Source organism: Pinus tabuliformis, chromosome Q (genome assembly GCF_031772625.1).
Source record: "Pinus tabuliformis cultivar Carrire ecotype Pingquan chromosome Q, CPIR1, whole genome shotgun sequence".
In the NCBI taxonomy this organism is placed as follows: domain Eukaryota; kingdom Viridiplantae; phylum Streptophyta; class Pinopsida; order Pinales; family Pinaceae; genus Pinus; species Pinus tabuliformis.
Window position 1 is genome coordinate 779,315,193 of NC_142296.1, and position 25,737 is coordinate 779,340,929.

At 37.0% G+C, this 25,737-nt stretch overlaps 1 protein-coding gene across 2 annotated transcripts in view; it reads left to right on the forward strand.

Annotated features, from left to right (window-relative positions):
• Window positions 1-25,308, forward strand: part of LOC149221799 (uncharacterized) — a 63,426-nt gene extending 38,118 nt beyond the window's left edge. The window contains exon 2 of one of the 2 annotated variants that reach the window (XM_089383041.1): window positions 25,040-25,308. In XM_089383041.1, coding sequence (XP_089239167.1) covers window positions 25,040-25,054 — 15 coding nt within the window. In that variant the 3' untranslated portion in view covers window positions 25,055-25,308. Of the gene's footprint in view, window positions 1-24,973 lie in introns of both variants that reach the window. The other variant, XM_089383040.1, reaches the window with a different exon arrangement.
• Window positions 25,309-25,737: the final 429 nt, after the last annotated feature.

Below are 25,737 nucleotides of genomic sequence, written 5' to 3' on the forward strand. Positions count from 1 at the left end.
CCTTACCACATCAGATCCCAACAACCAATCAAGAAAACTATCTTCACGTCACCAAAGTTGAGCCAATCAATATAACTATATCCATGTCATTAGGTGTTGAGCCAATAAAAAAAAATTATGTCCTCGACACATTCCAAGTAATTTAGCTAAGACATAACTAAATTCCCATATCATTAGGGATGACTAATCAGCCGAATGATCTTCATATCACTATAAGTCAAGAAAATCAACAAAATTGTGTCCTTGACACACTCCAAGTCATCTAGCTGAGCCAGAACTATTTCCACGTCCCCAAGCACTTAATTAATCAATAAAATTGTGCCCTGAACATACTTCAAGTCATCAATTTGAGCCAAAACTATTTCCACATCAAGTGCTAAGCCAATCAATAAAATTGTGCCCTCGACACACTCCAAGTAATTGAGCTAAGCTAGAACTATTTCCATCTCACTAAGCACCGAGCTAATCAACAAAACTGTTCCCTTGGTAAATTTCAAGTCATTGAGTTGAGCCAAAACTATTTCCATGTTACCAAGGTTGAACCAATCAACAAAATTGTGCCCTTGGCACACTCCAAGTTAAACCAATAAAAAAAACTATCTTCACATCACCAGGCATCAAGCCAATCAACAAATATGTTCCCTCAACACACTCCAAGAAGAACCATCAACAAAAATATCTCCACATCACTAGGATTGAGCCAATCAACAAAACATGTGCCCTCACCACACTAGATATTTTTTACCCTGCAACCATCCAAACCATATTGCGTCAGAGTAGTCATGAAGGCCAAACCTTCATGTTATTCACCACATTCTCATTCAATGTTTTTGACACGACGAAACCTCAATATATATACATGACGAGAGAGTTAGTTTAGGGAATGGACCTACCTTTAGACTTGCATGGGACCATGTCAAATGATCAGGATCTAAGGGTCATTTGGTGTCCAAGTGTTGACATCATCATGATGTCATCCTTTCCACATGGATCATTCCAAGTGGGCCATATGTTACCAAATCTTGTTCCTATTAGTTGAATGAACATGCCATACTAGCATGCCAAATGGGATCATGATAGGATGACACATCATCCTCATCGTGCCACATCATCATAACTTTCCATATCATCATTTCCTACCATGTCATCTCCTTTGAACCTATCATGAGCTTCCATGTGTCATTGATCTATCTTGTCACTAAGTCACATCATCAACATTAGCCATTCTCGAGCTTCCATGTCATCATTGAATGCCATGTCATCATTATTAGATCACCATGTGCCACTACCATTTGTCCAATCTAATATTGTGACATGTACACTCATTGGATGTTTGCCATGTTTAAACACTTCATTGGTTCGGTGGGGGCATTAAATGTCATGCATCTCTACATTCTAGCCACCATACATGCTTTTAACAATTTTTAGATTAGTTGAAAGGTGTGATGGGCATCCTAAATAGGTACAAATCAAGGCCCATCTAGCCATCCTTTATCATACTTTTACCTCTCTCTTTGAATTTGATGACATATTTTTTTACTATAATGTGTTCATTAGCGAGATTAAGGAATAATTTCCATATCTTATAGCCTAACATGTAAATTGCGTAGCAAGAGGTGCATTTATTGTGCAGAATTACATAGGAAACTAGCTATAGGAAATGTAGGAGGCCCATTCCCTGCATTAACTCACCAACAACTTGGCTAGCTATTGGGCAATTACTACACTTAGTGGTTGCAAGGATGTCAAGAGAATGAATCCACTTTTATAGGGATTTTGGAGGGAAGCATGCCTCCTTCCAAGGAGTTTTCCCCCTCACTCATAGTTGTATAAATAAATGATCCCAAGAGCTCAATAGGATTCAAATTTTTGGAGGAGCATAGTGACTGTTAGAGATATAGCTTGTTACTTGTCATTTCAATTCCCATGTCATGTATTTGAACACTTTTTGAGATCAATGAATTTTTTTTTGTTTCCTTTAGTCTGAGTGTGTTTTTAGAGGACTGAGTTCCCTTGGGTTAGGGCCCATCCCAAGCACTCCAGTCTCTCTTTCTTGTACAATTCCGGTATTCATTTTTTTTTTTGCACTTAATTTAGTAGAGTTTCCTTTTTGGAAGATCTATTTATGTGAAAACGTTTGACTCTATAGATTTATCAGTCACTTCTCTTGCAAAGTGTTGTTGTAGGCTTTGTAATGGCATGCATAAAAATACAGTTCTTCTCTTGATGCAATAGTTATATCTTGGTTTAAATTCAACTCATCCTTTTCTTTACAATTTAGTTTTCTACAATTAATATTTTTGATATTCTTTATATTTTGATTTTTTTTCTATTTGAATAACCTTCTTGTGTGCAAGTGATGCTTACTAGCTTGTAGGGAAAAGCAACATGATTGTCATTTGCATAGCCACATTCTTCCCTGTTACCCTCCTTCCATTCTCATACATTCTTCTACATGGTCTGCACACAAAAATTACATCACAGATTTACTAGGGGCTATTGGTTTGCATTCTCCCCTTGTGCAAGATGGAATACTTAGGAGAACTAAGCTTGGGAAGGTCCTGAATACCCTTCTCCAACCATATACCATTTTTCTCCACCTTCAGATCCTTTTTAAATCCCTAGGAATTATTTCGGATGAAATCATGTAGCAACACAAGACATCCTGTAGCATCCTGTAGCACCACGCATAATCCATCAAAACTTGACTAGAATTACTCCTTAAGCCTATTTTTTTCTTCTTAACCCTTCACAACGTCTTCTAGACCTTGGAAACAATCTTGAGGAAGATTAAATACCACTTAGAACTCTTCTTTTCATCACTGCAATTAGGGTTAGTTTTATTGATCATGAATTCAATAGCATAGGAGTAGTTTACAATTTTTTTCTTGAAGATTTTGCTGGATTTTGTAATTAGAACAAGATTTAATTTGAATGCAGTAGTTTAGGACTGATTTAATGGTATTTACTTCATGTAGTTAGACTAGATATATTTTCCTGTCATTTATTTTGTATAGTAAATTAGGGTTTAATTTCCAAGTATTCATTTCCTTACAAGTAGATCAGAGTTTTCTCTTATGCAATAGGGCAAGAAATATTTTCCTTTTCTACAAAGTTACATTCAATAAACTACCTTTTGTTGAGCTTACAAAATAGTCTCTGTACACCTTGGTTTGATTCACTACCTTAGAGAAACTTAGGTAGAACCTTGCTTACTGTGCATACACCATTGTCACCTCTCAAGTTTGTATGAATCCTAGATTGATAAAATAAAGTTGGTAGCCTTGGGAGTTGAAACATTCTTCTTGTAATACCATATTTCATCAAGGTGCATGACGTTTAACGATTTTAAACAGCGTACATGTTCGTGTGCCTAAATTTGTTGATTAATTTCCAATGTTTGGTTATGCCCTTAACATGCGTGATATTTAACAAATTTGGTTATTTTCAAGTAAATTTGGTGTTTTTGGTTCTCATTACTGTTGGCAACTTCAAATGATCATAACTTTTTATTTGGGAGGAGTTTTTCATAATGTGATATACCATTTTAAAGAAATCGGGGAGGAATATCCAACCATGTCATCCATCGATTATTCTAAGTGTCATGAATTTGATAAAAAACTCAATAAAATTTAGATCATGTGATGAAGGCATACAAGGAATAATACTAACATACTACTTCCTTGTATTCATGAATAACATTTGTTTTTCCTTAGACACCCCCTTTGACATCAATGACATTAGTTTTCATCTTTTACAACACTATGTTTAACAATATTATCCTTTGTCATTGATGTCAACACCACCAGATATTGATAGTCATTGATGGAAATGGAATAAACTCCCCTTGACCTACTACTAGGGAATCCCCCTGACTAGATGCAAAGATTCTTCCTTCTTGATCCTACTTTCTATCCTTCAATATTTTCTTTTTCTCTAGGGTCCTCTTAGGAATTCAATGTTTGCTTTCTCTCCCCCTTTAACATCAACATAAAAGGGACATGGTTGCTTGTCAATGCTCCATAATTGTTCCTAAATTTTCTTGTGGACCTGATTTTGTTGTAAGTGGAATCTTCCCCTGGGACCATGCTTCCTGCTATGTGAACCCCACCTTGTAAATAATTTCTTTCCTTTAAAAGACTTATAGCTATGTTCATCTCTCTCTCCTACATAAGTCACAAGTATCCCAATATCTATCCTTGAACTACTTGATTTCTTCTTTCAATGGTTGTTGGATCAAGTATTTTCCAACTACTTCTTTGTTTGTGAACATGTTTATGACAATGAACCTATTACCCTTGTGCAAAAGCTCTCTACATATTTGTTATCATGCTAATTCCAACATATTTTCCTAGAAAATCTGTTTCCTTGATATTATTTTATCAATCACTACTTTCCGACAAATGATCATCCCACCTACATAATCATTATTTCTTCAATTTTCACTTATCCTTGAAGAATCTGTCACTAATGGATTAGATATGAGGGTTCAAATCTAATATTGGTTCTTGTTATTTCATTATCCATTCCTTAGTGTTAATTCTTCAGTTAATTGAGAGTCCCTCTCCCTAGTGCCATTTCCAATTGATCATGTAGTCATGTACTATATTCCCTTCACTATGGCATATATAGAATTTTACATCGGGCTCAAATATTGGTGGAAATCACCCAATGATATTATAATTTAATTAAAATATTTGAGCCTAGGGACTTAATCATATCCTATATATTTGATATTATCATAGGTTCCACAATCTCGTGCTTTTTGTCCAAATTTTGTGCATGAGAAGCAATGACCAAAGAACTTATTTTGATAGTTGATGGCATAAGGTTGTCTTTATGTCACATAACTTCTAAAGTTTTTCCTTGGAAGAGATTCATCTCCTTGTTGATTTATAACTCTTTTTCCATTGTTGGTTGTGAATCCTTATAAAAGATTTTCTATCATGGGGGCTTCATACTTTCATTTTGATTTCATTTCTTATGTGGACTAGATGTATCTTCTTGATTCTTGGTACCATTATGAGAATCATCAGAAATATTGAAATGAACATAATTGGGATGATTCATCTTAGAATATTCAAATGAGTGGCTAATGGACCCAATGAATGTATGATCATGATTCTTTGGATGATTTTCTTTTGATGTTTTTGAAAGAGCTCTAACTTTGGATTTCTCACAACCTTCCTGGTAACCAAGACCTATTTTGATGAGAGGATATCTTTGAATGTTTTGAATATGATCCGAAGAATCAAATCCTTTGAGGATCTTTAAGTTATGTTTGAGTTGTTCCAATTCTTCTTTCAAAAGCATACTATCTTCTTCTAATATTTCACAAATTTCTTCCTTCTTGTTCAATTGTTTAAACAAAATCTCCTTCATCCTTTTAGCTTCTTCTAACTCATCCTTGAGAGTGATAAAGGAATCTGCATCTTGATCTTTGTTATTGAGTTGCTTGTTTATATGTCCCACCCTCTTTCTAATGGTTTTTATTTCTTTCAATGCACTTCTGAGTTTTCCTTTATAATTTTTTTCTGCTTCAATTTCTTTTGTTTTAACAAAGAACAATATTTCACCTCTTTCGTCATCAGTCACACTTTCAGTGCTATCATAATCACTTTCTTCTTTTGAGAAGACATTATTCTTTTTGGCATTTCATTCCTTCTTTTGATCTCTCGAATTGAATCTTACTTTTTCATTACTATCATTCATTTTTACATAAGGACATTTAGAAGCATAATATCCTATTCCTCCAAATTCAAAGCATTTGAAAGGAAGCTAACCTTTGAACTTTCTTGTTCCCCTTTTTATCTTTTTGGTAAACTTGGATTCTTCTTCATCAGATTCATGACTAGAGCCTGCTTGATTCTCATGCTTTCTTATGAAATTTCCACTACCCAAAAGGTCCTATTAACGCAATAAATTGTTATGATTACTTATACACTGTAAAATTGTTTTTTCACCTAAAAGTAATGTATAAAAACATGAACATCACCATTCACAAAATTAAAATGCAACAGAACATATGAGAAACTAAAAACACAAATAACACAAATATTTTTGGACAAATGTCTCTAGAAAAATCCCGAAGTAGGGGAATTTTTTTTTTTAGGATGAGGTTTTTATTATCAAAATTTTAACATATTTGATAATGAAAAATCACATTCACTACTTACCTTATATTGGAAAATAAATCTTCACCCCTGTTAATCAAATCACTAGGAAGACCCCATGACCACCTGTTACAGGGAAAAGTGTCTATGCAGAACTGCTAATCCCACTAAGGCGGGTAGCTACCTTAGAAACAAACAAAGTAAAGCTACTTTCGTTTTCCATTATGAAAGATAGATGAGAGAAGAATAAAGGAGACCAACCTCTGTCTTGCGCTTGGTTCCTTGTTCGATTCCTCTCTCTTCTGATAGTCCTTTGCTACTTGCTTTCTTGTATACCCAGCTTCACAGAGTACCTGTAGAATCAAAGCAGCATAACAGTATACGAGAACATGGATCTATTATCATAAACAATCTAGGATCAGATGTAAATTGACCATACAAATGCACAAAACATAAATTACACAAGAGTATGGAGGAAAAATTGAATAGCTTTATTGATAATCAAGAAAGAGCCAAGAGAGTTACAACCAGTTGTTCTGACCTAGCATCATCCTCTCAGCAAGTAAGGCCTTCTTCACCTCATGCAAAGCTTAGATCACCCAACACTATGATGTTGTCTCAAGAAACCAACAACAATTCCTTACAAGATGCAAAATTCCAGCCTCCCTCCCTGGATCTCTGGGATGAGAGATCTATATATAGATATTTGCAGAGGTGTGAGTCAGCTCTGGGTTTTTGATTAGTGTCTTCTCTCTGATAGTTCTTGATTCCACTTGGAGATCTCATTGATCTCTTACTCATCCTTGGGCGATTTTGAGAGGCAAGTGTCCCAGGAGAAGTTTCTGGAAGATTCCAAGATCATCCACTTAGCAAACTGCTTCCGCCATTTGTCTACTCTCGTCCATCGCACCCCATAGAAGGGCTTTTTGAAATGCATCGCACTTCCCGTGTGTACAAGGTGTGATGCATCGCACCCTGGCCATGGAGCAAGTGAGATGATCCAGTTTTGACTAGTTCTGAGTAGCTTTTCATGGAGAACTTCTGGGAGATGATGTAATCAACTGACCTTGTTCCTTTAGGGTATGAAACAACACTTTTAGGGACTTAGGAGCCCTTGTTTTATGGACATGTTTGATTGGGGTTGCAGTGCCCAAAAATGTCTATAACAGTTGCCCCCTAAAGCATGAGGTCGTTAATCTTTTGAAGTTGGGTGAAATGATTTATCATGAGGATCCGAAGTTATTTGAAGCTGGAAGGAGACCTGTAATAAGATACAATACAATACATTATCTTCATAATTTTTTCATGATCTAGCTGAGGCGGGCATTCCGATGCTCAGCTTTATAAATTCATTTTTCATGTACATGAGACAGATAATTGTCTGAGTATAGACTGATGATTCTGGTAGAGCCATCATCCCTTAGATTGGATGATTACCTGTGCAGCAATGATGTACATTTGATGTCTTTATTTTCCTGAATATATATCGCAGCCCGGATGGATGAAACTAGATCCGGGGTCTTCAATCTCGTTCAATCTTCACTCAAAGTACAAGTCAATCCATGTGAGAGATGTTTTGGAGTCGAACATGGAAAGACATTGCCTGATTACCAACCAATGATGTAAGTTGTTAACAGGCGCGAGAGGAATCACCGATAATGATAATGATCCTCAAGGTACTGCAGTACAATTCACGTGGTGTGAATAAGGGACTTGGCGTCGAACACCATGCAAAATCTTTCGGACGAAGGCCATTGTTGTAAACCTGTCGTCGGAAGTGAGAAACTTGCATTGAGGCATGCAAGCTTCAAAGTACTGAAATGGGTGTTCCTAGATCGACTTCTTGGAAAATGAGCTGATGTCGACAAGAAGCAATCCGTCATAGGAGGGTCTTAATGAATCCCACATCAATGACACGGAATGGAGCAAATGATTTTAATGGAGGTGAAACCGGTCTGGTGATATAAGGTTCAGGGTGGCGGTCATGAGAGAATGGAGCATAAATGTATTGCAGCGGCTGAGACACAGGTGAATTCTCTGAGTGACTTCTCTTGAACATATTGGCGACACTAACATGATGGATTGGTAGCATTAACCCCAAATGTGGATGGTGTGATGTGACCATGGTGATGTGACCGATGAATGAAACAACCCAACCCTACTTGGATGCGGAGTGAAAGTGTCATGTTCAAGAGCGACTTGCTACCAACAAAGTTTCTTCAAGTTTTATTCCCAAATTTTCCCCAGTCATTGCTGACCAGTACCTCTTTATTTTTGTCAATCTTGAGGAGGAAAACATATGCTTGTTCTATAATTTTCCCTTCGGGCAAACCCGTCGCTATGTTTTAACGAGCCTAGCAATAGTGAAACTCGTTCTTGTCAGCTATGGACAAGTTTGTCGCTATCAGGTTTTAACGAGTTTAACGACAAAGATAACTCGGTCCTTTTCAATTTTAGAGAGTCTGAAAAGGGATGTAAAGGAAACTCTAAAAATCATTTTTCGTCATCTAATCCCTTAAGTCCGAAAAAGTATAAAACAATACAGAAGGGATGAATTTTCGATACTTTTAACGAGCCAAACAAAACAAGCGCTCGATCTTTTTGTGTAATAATCCTTTCGGTCCAAAAAGATTAAAATCTAAAGGAGGGATAGCACTTCTGGTCACTTTAACGAGCTGGAAAGGCCAATGGCTCGGCAATCTTTTCATATTTTACGAGTCAGTTGGAAAGAGCTTAAAGGAGACTCGTCTTTGAGGAACGAGTGATAAATTTGGGTAGCAGCTGATTCCAGGTAAGGTTTGGAATTTCCCAATCATGGCAGTGTTGCAAGGATGGCTAACAGGATCACTCTTCGCAGCTATTCCTCAAAAGGGGTAAACAATCAAGTGGAGGTGAATGATCAGCCAATACAGAGTGGAGGTGATGATGAGAACATGACCAAGGCTTTAAAGGCTGAAGTACTACATTCACGATGGTTATTTACCGGAAATTAGTTCATTTTTTATTGAGATTAAATGCTAGGGGAACATTTGCTCATTGCTTATGTTTATTTTTTAACGAGCATGAAGTTCGCGTTAAAACTGCTCGATGCGGGTTTATTTTTTAACGAGTTTGAACCCTGCAGTAACACTGCTCGTGATAAGTTTGCATGCCCCCAGCATAATAACGCAAATCGAGGTGCATGCCCCCCAAGCTTCATTGCATTCATCTCGGTGGTTGGAATGAAGGTTTACTTTCGAGATCTTCGAAAGACTCGACTTTGATTTTACAAGCTCGTAATCAAAGACTCGATTTGGAAAGGGAGTCATTTCATTTTTTAATGAGGTTGACACAGTAAAAGAACTATCCTCATGACTCCTTGTTTCATTTTTTAACGAGGTCGACACGAGATAAGAACCGTCCTCGGAATCCACCGTATTTACAGTATTTGATAGAAAATCAACAACTGAAGGATGCTTAAGGTTGCTGGAATAATCTCCGTGGTAATCTGGGAGATGGGAGTGATGGTGGTAATCTTCCCATTGTGCCTCTCCTATCATCATTGATTGAATGATTCCTTCGTCTGTAGTATGTACATGCGACCAAGGATCTAAAGAGGTGCCATATTCCTTAGATATATCTATCCAAACACTCGATGAACATTGATTTGGGTTTGCCCCCCAAGCCAAGAAAATTGATTGCTACAATATTTCTAAAATGGCGATGATCCATGCTGACAAAATGTTTAGGAATCTTCCGAATCCATTAGGTATAGAAGATTTCATATTGCAGGTTTCCACTGTGGCCACTTCCGCCAAATTACTCGGAGGCAGTAGGGCAAAAATATCCATTAAGGCAGGGTCTTTTAGGAGGCCTACTCCAATATTTTGAAGCGAATGATTGCTTCCATGGATCATTGGAATGCTTCCCGTAACTTGTGAACTGTTGGGGAGAAATGTTTTTTGGTCAATTATTGTAATTCCTCCTTGGAAGGGAAATGAAATCTTCCCGAAGTAGGTCGACACAACTGCGGCCATGGCATATATCCAAGGCCTTCCCAGTAGGATGTTGTAATCGAGGTTTCCTTCGATTACTTCAACATCAATTTCTACTGTTTTGCTCCCCAGTTAAACTTGCAAGTTACTTAAAATCCCGTATTGAGTGTATGATTGTCCATCAAATGCTTTTAACATCGTTGACGATCCCGACAAGGGTGGTGAGCCTAAATTTTTCCAGCAACTCATCGACATAATACATGTAGATGCCCCCTGATCAATAATTGTTCGATGAATAGTTTTGTTGAGGGCTTTCACTTGAATAAGGAAAGTTAGTTGAGTTGGTAACTAAGGGTCATATCCTTTATGATTAAAGGATACAAGATTGGAATCTGTTGGGTCAATCCCACCTATTACTGATAATAGATCCTGCTTTTGGGAGGGGAAATTTTGCGGTACCTCAAGTGTCGACATAGCGGATGGCGATTGGGCCAGGTCCTCTACTATATTATAATTCTGTGCTACTTTGGCACGAGGATTAAATGTCGATTTGTGTACTACTCCCTTTGGCGGATTTATCATTGGCTCAGGAATGATGGGTGGCACAACTTCGGTCAAAGTTGTTGTCGAACTACTAGGTCGTTCATTAGCCTTGTTATTCGACAGTTGTGGATTCTCGTAATCTTTATTCCTTGTCAAAGCATCATTTTGCTGCTCTGAGATAGACAACATAAGCACTTGGGATCGGGAAGCATTTTGATTAGCAACTAGTTTGGTTCTCGGGTTTGGAAACGGATCAGTCAATACTGCTGAGGTTTTTGAACTCTTAAAGAGTTTCTTAACTTCAGCTTTATGTGGACAATCTCTCGTCCGATGATCCTGATCGCATATCTGACACCCCGTAGGGGGTTTCCTTTGCCCAGAAGGGTTTGTGGAAGGTTTTTCAGGAGATGACTTATCCTGCTTCTTTTTTCTCCCTTTCTTTTTCTTCTTGCCCCTTGGTTGCTTCAGTTGTTTGCCCTTGTCGGTCGACACGGCATTTACCTCCGAGGCGAGAAGTTCTTCATTTGCATTTTGATCAGAAATCTTACGGGCTTTCTTAGATGTAGCCTTTGTTGATTTCGTGCTTGTCATACCTATCACGCCATCGCCGGCATGAGAGTCATTGTTTGATTTAGGAGGGGGAGGAACAGAAAATTCCAGTCTAGGAGAATCAGGTATTTTATCGTAGAGCGTGCCAGACTGAGTATAGATCAAGTCTAGATATTGTGCATGAGCAATAACTTGCTCTTCAGTGATGACTCCTCCCTTTGCCACATCTTCTGTGATAGAAGGTAATAATGACTTAATAAACCATTCAGCTAGCAGCTGATCAGGAACATATGTTTTTACCATTCTGCGACGATGTCGCCACTCATGAATATGATCAGATATGTGAGTGGTCGTTGTCTGTTTGAAATTGGTAAGAAGCTCTGTTCTTGTTTCGTACCTTATTGGTAACTGAAAATGGGTTAAAAAGGTTGTGGCTAGGGTGCTGAAGTTGTCAAATGAAGCTCTGGGCAATTCAATATACCATTTTGCTGCCGGACCAGTTAACGTCCTCTGAAAAAGGCGAAGCCTAATCGAATCATCGTTCAGGGTGTTTGATGAACACCACAGATGAAATGTCATCACATGATTCGACGGGTCTTCACCCAGATTTCCATTAAATTTAGGAATATTTGACGGAAGTTTATGCGGAATCGCCGACCACCAAGGGGCATAAGCAATTGGATCATTCGTCAGCCGGTTTAGATCTGGTAATTTTAGAGTTGCTACAAAGGGCAACTATTGATTCAGGTTAGGCGAAGCATACCCAGGATAAGATGGAATCGCCTGAGCAGTGGGTCTTTTCATACCAGCATAATGTATTTGACGCTGGTAAATTTGATAAGGTTGATGGGCATAACCATTATAATATGGTTGTTGATAACCACTTTGGAAATGCGGTTTCCCATTACTTACAAAGACTTGTTGCTCAGGTCCCTGATATGATTGCTGGAATGGCGGTTGTTGAGATTGAATCAGCCATGGTTGTTGGACCATTTGTTGTTGCCCAATACTGGATGATTGACCAAGATGAGGAGTCATAGTACTTGTTTGAGCCTGAGTAGCTCCAGATAAGGAGGCACTAACCTGAGGTTGTGATTGAGTCGTTGAGACAAGAGGCTGTTGTATTGAAACCTGAGAAACTTGGGGTTGACATACAACAGGTAGCACTTGTACTTGCGACGCAGTCACCATAGTAGGTATAGTGGGAATATTCGACACAGGGTGGACTGGTTGCATTGAATATACAACCCTTGGTTGCTGAGGCAGTATTGGTACCCAACCACTAGATGTAATTCCAGTTTGACCTGAACTTTGTTGTAAACTCTCATATGGTTGTTCTCTGGGAGGGAACAATGAAAAGGCATACTGCCCTGCATATGGTGGCAATCCAGTACTTAAAGGGTAGATTGGCCTTTGAAGACACATTGGATCAATTTGTTGAGTTTCAACATAAGAAATACCAGATGATAATCCGGATGAAGAAATGGTAACTGACCATGTCGTCGAAACAATCCCTGATTGGACTCTGGCTTGTTGTTGATAACTTGCCGGGACAGATGGTATACCGACGAACATCGTTGGAGTAGCAGCAGGAGGCTCTACCACTGCTGCGTCAGATGACACAGTCCTGGATGTAGACGGTTGTTTAGACATATCTAGTCTATCCAAAAGATTTCCTAGCGATTCTACAAGAACTTGCGATGAAGGGAGACTAAATTCTAAGACCAACGAGGGAACAGTGATGTTATTCCGATTAAAATAAATTTTAGACACTTTGACACAACTTGTTTTTTCAATTTTAAAGAGTCAAGAAAAAACAAAAGATGACTCTAGTCGCCTTCGATTTTTAATGAGCCTGAAGTGACAAGTGCTCAAATGGACCTTTTCCGTTAAGGAGTCTGAAAAGGAACGAAAGGGACTGCTTTGGAAATCTAGGCAGAGGGATTACCAAATCAATCACAAAACTGCAGAATACTTTTTACGGTACGACAGTCAATCTTTCCGAATGCTGTGTTTAGTGCATTGCGATCGATAGGGCGGCAGACACGACTTCCTATGGATAAAGGATTAAGCCTATTGTGGTCTCCCAAAATATACTCGACGGTACGTGGGAGCACAAGTTCGTACTGGCACTTATCGTCTCAAAGTGGAGGAATCACCCAAACAACAGTGAAAACAACAGTTACCAGGCTTTACGACGCCAGAATACGTCTCTAGCCTAGACTTCTAGATGTTGTGCATTAGGTTCCAAAGCATTGTTAGATTCATTAAATTTATTTTATAGTTGATCTTGCTTAAGAAATTTTCCTTTCAGGTTCACCGCGTGATGTAGATGTACAATTCCTAAAATGCAATCTAAGATGATAAACAGTCATTTTATCTTTGCGCAATGAAAATCCTAGCTACTAAGGAAAGAGAGACAATATTCTTTCAACAAAGAGCAAAGAGCACACACACTATATGCACTGTCCTAAATCAAACCAATCAAACAGTCTAAATGCAAATGCACACGCATGTATTTGTTTTCAGCCTTCTTAATTTGTGAATGATAAAAAGAAAGCTAATGCGCAAATCTAAATTATTTTTCAAAGTGACAATTACTAACAAGTTTCTTTTCAAAATAAAAATGAAGACAATGACGACACTTTGCGATTTGGAATTGAAAACTTGCTTTTGACACTAGAAAAACTACTAATTTAGATCAAATACAATAGTAACAGGGTAATCGACTATCAAGAGCAATCAGACTCTCTTCTATGGCTGAAAAAGACACTTGCGACACTTTCAAATCAAGAAACGACAGTACAATTACGTTACTTCTTTGTAAAGGAGAACTGAAAATGACTCAACAAATACATAAAAACATTTACAGTTCTTTGCACAATGGAGGCGGAATAACAGCGAGGAAAGGGGTTTCAAACAGAGGTGTACTGACTACAGGCAGCAAAACTCTTGAATAGATCTGAAAAGAGTGAACACAGAAACCAGAATTTAGGAACAATGCCTAGTCTGATCAGCGCACCTGTAACACAGTGAAACTGAAATGCAACGCACCTACTACACTCGGGAAGTGCGCTGAATTTGAGATTCACAGAACAGACAGTGCACTGGACCAGGGACAAGACTTTGATTGGGTTCTGGGTCACAGTTTGCAGTTCAGTTCAGGGATTTTGGCCGAGCAAGTGGTAATCAGTAAATCAATCACAGGGGTATATCTAAGGAGGTTACTAGAGCCACCACAAGGGTAATTAGAGAGTTTGTAAATCAATTGCTTAATTCATAAACAAAACCCAGAGATTGAATGAAGCGGCATTTATCTACTTTGCATTTACATAGCAAATGAAGTTCGAAGGCTACCTGGCTCAACTTCAGGCTCCGTCTGTAAGTTTATAAAGTAAACAAATGTAGATAAACAAACAACCTAGTCGCTCCCCAGTGGAGTCGCCATTTTGTTACAGGGAAAAGTGTCTATGCAGAACTGCTAATCCCACTAAGGCGGGTAGCTACCTTAGAAACAAACAAAGTAAAACTACTTTCGTTTTCCTTTATGAAAGATAGATGAGAGAAGAATAAAGGAGACCAACCTCTGTCTTGCGCTTGGTTCCTTGTTCGATTCCTCTCTCTTCTGATAATCCTTTGCTACTTGCTTTATTGTATACCTAGCTTCACAGAGTACCTGTAGAATCAAAGCAGCATAACACTATACGAGAACATGGATCTATTATCATAAACAATCTAGGATCAGATGTAAATTGACCATACAAATGCACAAAACATAAATTACACAAGAGTATGGAGGAAAAATTGCATAGCTTTATTGATAATCAAGAAAGATCCAAGAGAGTTACAACCAGTTGTTCTGACCCAGCATAATCCTCTCAGCAAGTAAGCCCTTCTTCACCTCATGCAAATCTTAGATCACCCAACACTATGATGTTGTCTCAAGAAACCAACAACAATTCCTTACAAGATGCAAAATTCCAGCCTCCCTCCCTGGATCTCTGGGATGAGAGATCTATATATAGATATTTGCAGAGGTGTGAGTCAGCTCTGGGTTTTTGATTAGTGTCTTCTCTCTGATAGTTCTTGATTCCACTTGGAGATCTCATTGATCTCTTACTCATCCTTGGGTGATTTTGAGAGGCAAGTGTCCGAGGGGAAGTTTTTGGAAAATTCCAAGATCATCCACTTAGCAAATTGCTTCCACCATTTGTCTACTCTCGTCCATCGCACCCCATAGAAGGGCTTTTTGAAATGCATCGCACTTTCCATGTGTACAAGGTGCGATGCATCGCACCCTGGCCATGGAGCAAGTGAGATGATCCAGTTTTGACCAGTTCTGAGTAGTTTTTCATGGATAACTTCTGGGAGATGATGTAATCAGCTGACCTTGTTCCTTTAGGGTATGAAACAACACTTTTAGGGACTTAGGAGCCCTTGGTTTATGGACATGTTTGATTGGAGTTGCAGTGCCCAAAAATGTCTATAACACCACCCTCCTGCAAATTGCATGACCTTCTCTAGCAATTGACACTGCCTCTCGAAAGATAATCTGGGCCAACAAAACCTCCATATGAAACTTGGAAGATGGAAGTCTTCTCGGATGAAGAATAAATCCCATCAAATACTTCTCAATTACTGTTATTGAAACCCTCTTGGTGTATCACTAAAAACTCACCCAACAACTCAACTCAATATGCTCCAATGCTTCACATCAATTTCTATTTATAATCTCTCATTCACAAATGAACCACTAATTTTAGAAGTTATCTTGTCACAATCAATGGCTAAGATCATCTTAGAAAATTCAAGATGCTTCTCGAGGTAAATCGACCTTATCTCTACTAACTCCAATTAATTAATCAAATTTCCTAGGTTTTAACTTAGGAAATATGTTGGATTGTGTTATATTCTTTCCACGTAGTTAACAAGGGGTTTGAGGGGTACCTGTAACCCCACTTTATGGGGTCCGGGGCAGCGCCCCAGAAAATTTTGATTTTGGACCCTATGTTAGGTTGGGCGGACCCACCTATGGTTTTGTGCATGATTTTCGCACATGTTTTTTGGACGCGATGGTTTTCGGTCCATGGTATTGGATGTTTCGGCATGTATAAATATGTTTTATAACATTGAAAGGAATATAATGAAAAATCAAGCTGGTAGTCCTGGTTTTGGGATACAGGGAAAATCTCTGTGTAAATGTGTTTTATGTGTTATGATCTCGCATTGTTTATTTTCTGTGTTTTAGAATTCGTATGCAGGTAATTTTTGTACGAGGTTAAAACCTACAAAATATTTAAAAATCATTAATTAACTTAATTAAGACATTTTCCCTAGGTGGAATTTAGGAATAATTACATGGGCTTGGAGATAAATCATTTCTCTATGTTCCTAGCCTCAATGACACCTCTCAAGGCTAGAACACCTATATGAGCTACAATATTTAACACTTCCTCTTAGCGAGGAAGGTTTTCTCCACAACACCCAACTTGTCCCTAAAGAAAAAAAACTTCCCTTCTGTCAAGGCCTTTGTCAGAATGTCTGCCACCTTATGATCTCTAGGAACATACAATAGTCGAACTAATCCATGTTGTACAAAATCCCTGATGAAATGGTATTTTGTTTCGATATGTTTTGACCAATCATGAAATATTGGATTCTCAGATAGCTTGATGCAACTCTAATTGTCATAGTGAATGATGGTCGAATCTATCTCACAACCAAACAATGACACTAGCAACTTCCAAAGCCTATATGGCCTCACATGTTATCATGCTCATTGCCATGTGATCTACTTCTATAGAGCTCAATTCTATATACATATGCTTCCTATTGTACCAAGATACATCCCTTAATCTCATGCTAAAGCAACACCCTTAAGTGATTTTCTGGTCCACTGCATTATTGGTCAAAATATATGTTTACAACATTAAATTATCGAACTAGGGCTCATGAACTTAGAGGTTCTAGCACAGGAAATGCAAGATCAAAGCCCAAACTTAATCTAATCTAGTTGATAATACAAAACAAACTTTGAAAGATTGAAATGAGAAGTGCATGAGATTTAGGCCTGTCTAGTCTAGCCCTTACCCTTGACCTCTTGGCTTAGCTCTAAAATACTATCTTTCACTGCTCATGGAAAGCATTCAAGTGTTCAAGGCAAGTTACATCAAATGATAAAAATATTATAGTTCTAGTCCCAAATCTCGTCAAAACTTAAATGCTGGCAAGAAAAGAGAAGGCATATAAAGCAAATGCTGAAAGGAAAAATTGTTCTAAAACTATATTAAATGTATGTTGAAGTACTGATACTAGTTGCTAGTTACTAATTGCTCGAGTAAGAAAACTAGCGGGAACCATAACACCAATCTCAACAAAATATATATAAATTTTTCAAATGAATAGCCAAACACAGTAGTCATCAATCCAAGACTATATGAGAACAAAGCCTTCTCATTCAAACACCCAGTTTATACATTAATGAGTGATATTTGGAGATTGAAAATAAAAAACAAGAGACAAGGATTCAATAAATAACTCGATATCAAACTCAATATTCTGCTAATAAAAGAAAAATTGACTTCACATAAACCCTCAGAGGAAGGTATCGAATCTTGCACACAACCATGCAAAGTTATGGCACACTGTTTTATGAAAGGAAGAGTACTTTGTTTTATGTATGTTCAACTGGGAGCAGAATTGTTTTTCAAGCAATGATAATCTTAGATCAAAGATTACCAATAGCGAATCATGATTGTGAGAATATAATCACACTAAATCGATTTAAAGATCAACAAGTAAGTCTTAGGAATCTGATATAAAGATGCAAATAAAATTCTCTGTAATAAACACTCCCCAAAGTATTCATTAAGCCTCTGCGTATAATGGAATCGAAAGCACAAAGATCTAACACACTACTACAAATCGAAATATGTTTGAACAAGCATATGTTTCCCAGAGTTAATTAAATATTTTAATATAATTTTCTTTATGTGTTGTCAACATTACCAATCTTGTTTGTATCCTGGAAGACTATGTTTGCAGGTTCAAAGAAATATAAGGCAAAGTATGGAAAAGAGGTAAAGTGCTTTATCTCAAGCTCCTCTATAAAAATATTTCAAATAATTGCAGACTCAAAATTGAGATTTCTGAAGCAATTAGATTAAATCAGACTTCGAATTTCAGTCTAGATCTCAGGTTACTGTGCATGAATACAAGTTGATCCTTGTGTAACAAATTATCCTTTTTCAGGGCAACGCTAAAACCTATGCATGTATTGTTATCACAAACACCTTGATTTAATATGCTCTTGCAAGTAGTATAATAAAAGAACAAACTAATGCCTATATGACATTGATCTCTCATGCAAGGGTACGTTGTATGTGATGTATGTAATTAGAAGACTGAGTTTTGATCATAAATAAATTGCAAAATAAAACCAAATTGTAGATGTAAGTGTGACCAACATCCAAAATTCAAATCAAATAGTAATGTAGAAAACTAAATGTAATGCTAATTTACAAGAAAAATAAAGCACAAAAACAGTTACCCACACTGAGGGGTCCTTCATGTCAATGCTGCTAGAAAAAGCTCAAATCAAGCTGGAATAATGCATCAAAACCTAAGAGTGAACACCCGCCATTTATTGGAAGACTCAAATTACATCAATAACATGTAAGCTCTTATTTTGTAACATATATGAAATATTCATAATAATGGTGTCTCTCTCAGTCCTATGAGGCTATGTTTGGTTTGTTGTACTTTTGGACAAATTGGCGATAAAGAACTAGCCTTATTTCCTCAACCATGATGTATTTTGGAAAACGCGTCAGCGAGAACCTAATTGTCAATGTTTTTGACAAAACCCATGTCTTAAAATTTACAGTTTTAACTCCATTACCTCAAAACTCACACCTGAAGTGGACTGTTTGGATACTTCTATAAATCCGGGTTTTACATTAAAAAAAATTTGGACATATTTTCTTTGAAGAACCAACAATAGTTTTCAAACCTTGTCAAATCTGGTGAAAAGTAAGTTGGAAATTTCAAACTTCTAAGAATTTGGAGAAAATAATTTAAATGCCACCACTTTACCTGTATAACCTAGGTGCATTTCGAGACATATAGAAGCATATTAGCCACATAGAGCACAAAAAACATGTTGCCAAATATTAATTTCAAAACTTGGTACTGGTACTAGAACATGTTTCAAAACTTGGTACTGGTACTAGAACATGTTGCTTGGACACATAAACACATTGTTAAACCATCATAAACCATGTTAAAACATGTTTAATCATTAAAAAGATAAGACATCCATCATAATTAACCATAAGGTAGAAAAGGTGCATTTACTAGAAATTGGTGGTTTAATGGCTATGGAAGGTTTCATAAATGCAAGAATATGGCTTATGAATGAAGATTTTATATAAGGGATAATATGACATATTTAGAGCCCAACATGCATTACCTTTCCAGTCTGCCTCAGTGTAGTCAATCAACATGACACCATCTCCCTAAGTAAATTTCAATTTATACTCAATTTTACCTCGTAGATATCACAACACATGCTTTATTGTTGTCCAATGCACTCTCTTTGGTTCCACCATAAACTGACTAAGAGAATTGATTGCAAATCAATTATTCAGCCTTGTATTGATCAAATACATAAGAAAGCCAATAAGTCATCTATATAGAGTGGGGTTCATTTCCTTCTACTTTGATGCATCAATAATCCTCTAGTTGGTCACCATAGGTGCAGACATGGGTATATAGTCCAAAATTCTAAATTTCTTCAAGATCTCCAAAGTATATTTCCATTGACGAAGGGAAATCTTCCCATATCCCTACCACACCTCTAGTCCTAGAAAATAGTGCATCAACTTAAAATCCTTCATATTGAAGTTTGCTGCTAAGTACCTCTTGACCCAATCATAAATAGATTATCCACATATAAAAAAGAATGAGTGGTTCACCTACAACCATAAGTTAGTAGAGATCAGAATCTACCTCACTCTTTAGGAATCCCATCGTCTACAAGTAGTTGTCAATACGACCATACCATGCCCTGGGAGCTTGCTTGAACGCATATAATGATCTCTTCAATATGCATATGTGTGTCTTCCTACTGTATGCCTCAAACCCCCCTGGTTGCTCGATTTATAGCTCCTCTTTTATGGCACTGTTCAAGAACATCGACTTGAAATCCATTTGATGAATCTGCTATGATGTTATGCTGTAAGTGAGATCATGGAATTAATGGAAGTATACTTGGCTACAAGAGAAAATACCTCCTCATAATATATTTCCTCTTTCTGTGAGAATCCCTTAGCCTCGAACCTAGCTTTGAATTTTTCTTTGATGCCAACTGTAACGTGCTTGACCTATAAATCTAGTGAGAAACAACCATTGTCTTATCCAACAGTCTAGGCACCACCTCCCAAACATCATTCGTCATGATGGAGTTGTACTCCTCCATCATAGTTTCTGATCTAGGTGGTTATTGGTGGAAACTCACCTATTCCACTTGGACTGCCACCATTGTTCTTTCAGTTTCCTTTTTTCTAATACAATTTACTATTTTTGGCAGTTTTTCAGGTTATGAACTTCCAAGGCCATTTTGAGACCCTAAACGACATTTTTTGGAAAATGGGTAAATTGAAGGCTTGTTGGTGGTGTTCATAGTTAAAATTTGTATTCCTCATATAGATCTTCCTAATGAGGTATCGTACGCATCAAACGGAGATTGTATGCCAAAGTTACAACCCTGGAAAGTTGACGTACCAATTTACTCCAACGGGGTCCACAAACTTTTGGCGCTTCATCTCCTAGGGTTAGGTTTTTGGATGTTTATGGTTTTACATTGTTTCTCAATGATAAATAGGCCTTTGAGCCTCATTGTAACATAGTTTATTATGAATGTATCCGCCACATTTCTTCTCAGAGATAAGCTACCATCGCTTAAACTAGTTTATTTCTATTCTGCATGTAAACAATTTTCAGTGCTTTGTTATGAATGAATTGAAGTTTTGTTTTTATTGTACCTATGTGTTTTTGTTTATATCTGTATTTCATTCTATCCCTTCATAAATTCAAATCATCATCCTTCCAAACCTGCCACTCTGCATCCTCTTGATAGTTAGAAGGCACATTGTCAATGAGCTAATCATCAATGCCATGTAACTTGAATATCTCTTTGGTGGTCTTATGTCTCTTCTGATCGATGTAGGAGCTTCCAAAAAGTCTTGAGCATCTATGAATGTCTGAAGAACCTCACAGTTTCTCCTACCAACTGAAGTGGGTAGAGCTTCATGCTCCTCATCGTGCTACTTCTCCATATTCTATGAACTCTCCTCAACACCTATACTAGTAATTATACTTGTACTTATGCCTTGTACCCGAGGTTTTTTTTCAACCCTTGGAGCATCTATCTGCTGAATATGATTAACTTATGGCAACTCATGAGGGCTCCTAAAGGATTTCTTCTCCTAAAACTTAACGTCCCATCTCATAATGATATTCTGAGTCCCTGGCATATAGATCTTATATTCCTTGGATGTTTCATTGTAACCAATGAAATACCCTTTCTCTGCAATCAAATCCAAATTATTAAGGTTCTCAACTAGCACATGACAATAAGAAATACTACCAAAAAACCTGAAATGAATGAATTTTGGCTTCTTCCCTGTAAATACCTCAGATGTCATCTTTCCCAACACCTTATGAGGGAACATATTCTAAATGCATGCTATAGTGCTACATTCTTCTTTCCAAATATATCTAGGTGTATCATGATCATGTAGCATGGTCCTTACTGCTCCAAATATAACTTTGTTCTTGTTCTCAACAACTCCATTCTATTTCGGGTTGTATGGAGCTATTCATTCTCTCCTATTTCCTTCCTTGGCACATAATTCCTTGAAGGATTTGTCAATAGAATCACCCCCATTATCTATCTAGAGTACTTTTATCTTCTTTCTTGTCGAGTTCCCGACAAGAGCCTTAAATTCTTGGAAGTGAATGAAGACTTCATCTTTTGTATTCAAGAAGTATATCTAGGTATTTTTTGAGAAATCATCAATGAAGGTCACAAAATATTCATAACCCCTAAGAGATCATGTGGACAAGGGACCACAAATATTATAATGTATCAACTCTAAAACACCCTTGGTTCTACTGTCACTCCTTGGAAATGTTGCTTTTGAAAATTTTCCAAGTACACACCATTTACATATGTTATCGTGCTCTGTACTCACCTCTGGAATACATATCACCATTTCTTTGTGCAAATTAAGTGCTCCATGATGGATATGACCCATCCTCCTATGCTACAACTCTCCCATATCTCTATTGTTATGGAAATTTTGTTGGCATTATGGCTCTGGTGTTTTCCTTGATAGAAACCTATTCTAATGTAAATATATATATGTTTCTATCACACTATGTCTACATGGAGAACACCAGTTGTAGTGTAGGAGTGAAGTGTCAAAAGTGATATGATTAATGTTTAATGTGTCAACCTCTAGGGAAAAGTGTGAGATATTTCACTGCAGTATAAATTCATAAAACCATATCATCATGGATTAATGGTTTGAATGGTTGATTTACAAAGACCTCATAGGCAGGTAGAGGAGGTGAAGACCAAGTGGCAAAATCTTGGAGGTGTTTTGGCAGTAGAAGAAGTTTTTCTTAGCCTACACCCCACCTGCCTGGAGGAGGGCTTATTAGTGTGGCAAAAAAGCTCCACTTGTAAGGAAGAAGGCCTATGGGTGCGGACATAAGCCTCCTAGCCACATAGAGGAAAGCCTGTGGCTGCGATTGAGCTTGGAGATGAAAAAAGAAAACGAGTGCATGCATGGGACTGGTTTGATTCAGTTAACAATTTTCCCTTGGTTTCTCTCCTGTGGTTATTGAAATAACTTGGTTTGTGACCTGAGGTATTGGAGGATCAAAAACTATATATGGAGGATTGAGCAAAGAACAACATGTATGCAGTCGATGATGTTTCACGTGCTATGGTTTCAGCAGGTGCACACCAGGAGTAGGAGGAGACCCAGATCTCAGTGATCTGAATGTGTGAATGACATATCTAATGGTTCACTAAGATATTTGGTTGTAGGATGTATGGAAGGGAAAATGAATTAGTTTATTGGTCGTATTTGATGTATTCTTTACAATATGTGGTTTTGTAGATCTGGAATGCACTTGAGTAGGCAAAGTTTTGAATGAAATATATGTTGCAATCAAAAAGATCCTCGTGACTACATATTGTATGCAAAACATAATCTTATGATTCATTTTGAGTGAGAGAGAGATGTTTTGATCTACCATTAACTATTAATGTAGAATATATGTTTTGTGATCTGTGCTTGGATTCCTTTAGTAGAAGTATGGGAATGCCATGACTCAATTGTGTTTGTAGGGGTTATAATTGACATATATTAGGATGGATGAACCTTATTGATAGAGATCCATTGATGGGTAATTTTTCTGAGTATGAAATGATGGATACCTCAAATACTAATACATGAATGAGTTACATAACTTAATATATAGGGTTATTTAGAGATCTATATAATAAAGACATGAAAATATATTGCATAGGTTGTTTTATGTAGAGAATATCATGACAATATGTTTTTAGCCCATGGACTATTGGAATAATTTATAGACTTTCCTTTGATTGTTCTAAAGTTGAAGTTTTGTGCTTTAGTGAATGTAATTATTTAAATATCTATAATGTGTTGTTGGATTTGAATAGAAAGGGTTTTGCTAGAAATTATTTTATGGGCTACTAGTTGGATGTTGCATATTATCTCTTGTTGAAACTAGTAAAGTTTATCCTCCTAGATCTATGATTGATTTGATGACTATGACAAGGATGAAAATTATTTATACATAATGTTGCTTGTTTAACATTTGAAGTTGGTTTTCATCTAGGCTTCTAAGCATAATAATGATTTGTGAATAATGTTGACAAATGGAGTTTAAGATTTGGTATTTGACAATCAATATTGTTGAGAGAAGGGTCTTGCTTCATTGATTTGTTGTGAAAAGATATATATTTCTTAAGACTATGTGACCTAGTGGAGGAGTTTTTTCTACTTGATGAGCCACAATGAAATAAATGTCACATATTTGATTGTTTTTCTCTTCTTCATTAAGGTGATATGATCTAGTTGAATATTATACTCATTCTTTATGATACATGGTGATGGCTTGTGCAGAGTGTTTACAATATAAATGGTTTGGTTTTGTGCATGACATTTATAGTTTTGGAATCCATGGAAGAACATTTGTCTTGGAATTTAACAAATTGGAATGATAGTAGTATTGATTTGACTTGGAATTTATTAGCACTACTCATCCATGAAACTATTTGCTACTAGATATTGTCATTAGACATGGTTATGGTGATTTGGCTTAGACAATATTAAAAATATTGTTGAGAGGGTCTACTCCATGTTCAATGAATGTATTTGGTGATTGGTATTAGCATTATTATAATATTTAACTGATTTGGTTGCAGTGATAGGTACATTGATATTGGTTTGATTTGACTAGCATATTTTTGATATCTAGTGGTTTATGATTGGCATGGTATTTAGTTTTCTTCACTGATTTAATATTGGCATTCAATGGTTGGTACATCAATATTTGGTATTAGTTTTGGTCTTCAATATTGCTTCAATGATTTAGTTGGTTCTTCAATGGTTCAATGTTCAGAGATTTGGTATTCAATGATTCATTTTGATCAGTGTTTGGTTTTGGTATCCTATTTTGTGCTTATTGCAGGGTGTGAGTCTAGTTTGAAAATTTGATGAAAGGTGACCTACATGTTTTGATGGTTGATTGAGTCAGGTGGATCTAGTGTGAAAGATTGTGAAAAATGGTCCACGAGGTGCTGAAGGTAGTATCCTTTAGTGAGGGAGTCGATGCTTCCTTCTGGTAGAAGCTGATAAATTTGATCAGGGGGTTGTAGCTCCCTTCCAGTGGGTGTTGGACAATGAGTGAAGGTTGTATCCTCCTGCAGATAGGAGCATGCATGCTGGTAAGATTCCGCGCCAGTACAAGAATATGATGTAATGAATGATTTTTTCATTATAATAAAAGAAGAAGACAAAGATGACAATAGTGGTGGTTTTCTCCCAGATTGGATTTCCACCTGAAATCTCGATGTTCCTATGTGTCCTAATTTTAATTGTTGATGTGCCTTGCATTCTATGATTTACATGTTTTATGAATAATTCTACTCATAATATCAAATATATATCACATAATGATGATACTAAACTAATGGATCATATGCATTAAAATAAAAGTATAATCTAAGTAAAATTTCAATTGGGCATGAAACACTGATTCACCCCCCCCCCCCCCCCCCCCACTCGCTCTTAATATTTCTGGAAATTGGTATCAGATAAATGTTTCTCCAATAGAAGCTTAACCACTTGAGATTGGATCAAGGACAATATGAAGGAAGCACAATAAGAAATCAACACAAAGGAAAATGTCAATTCAGGAAAGCAATGACAGTGAGGTATATAATGTAGTGGAAA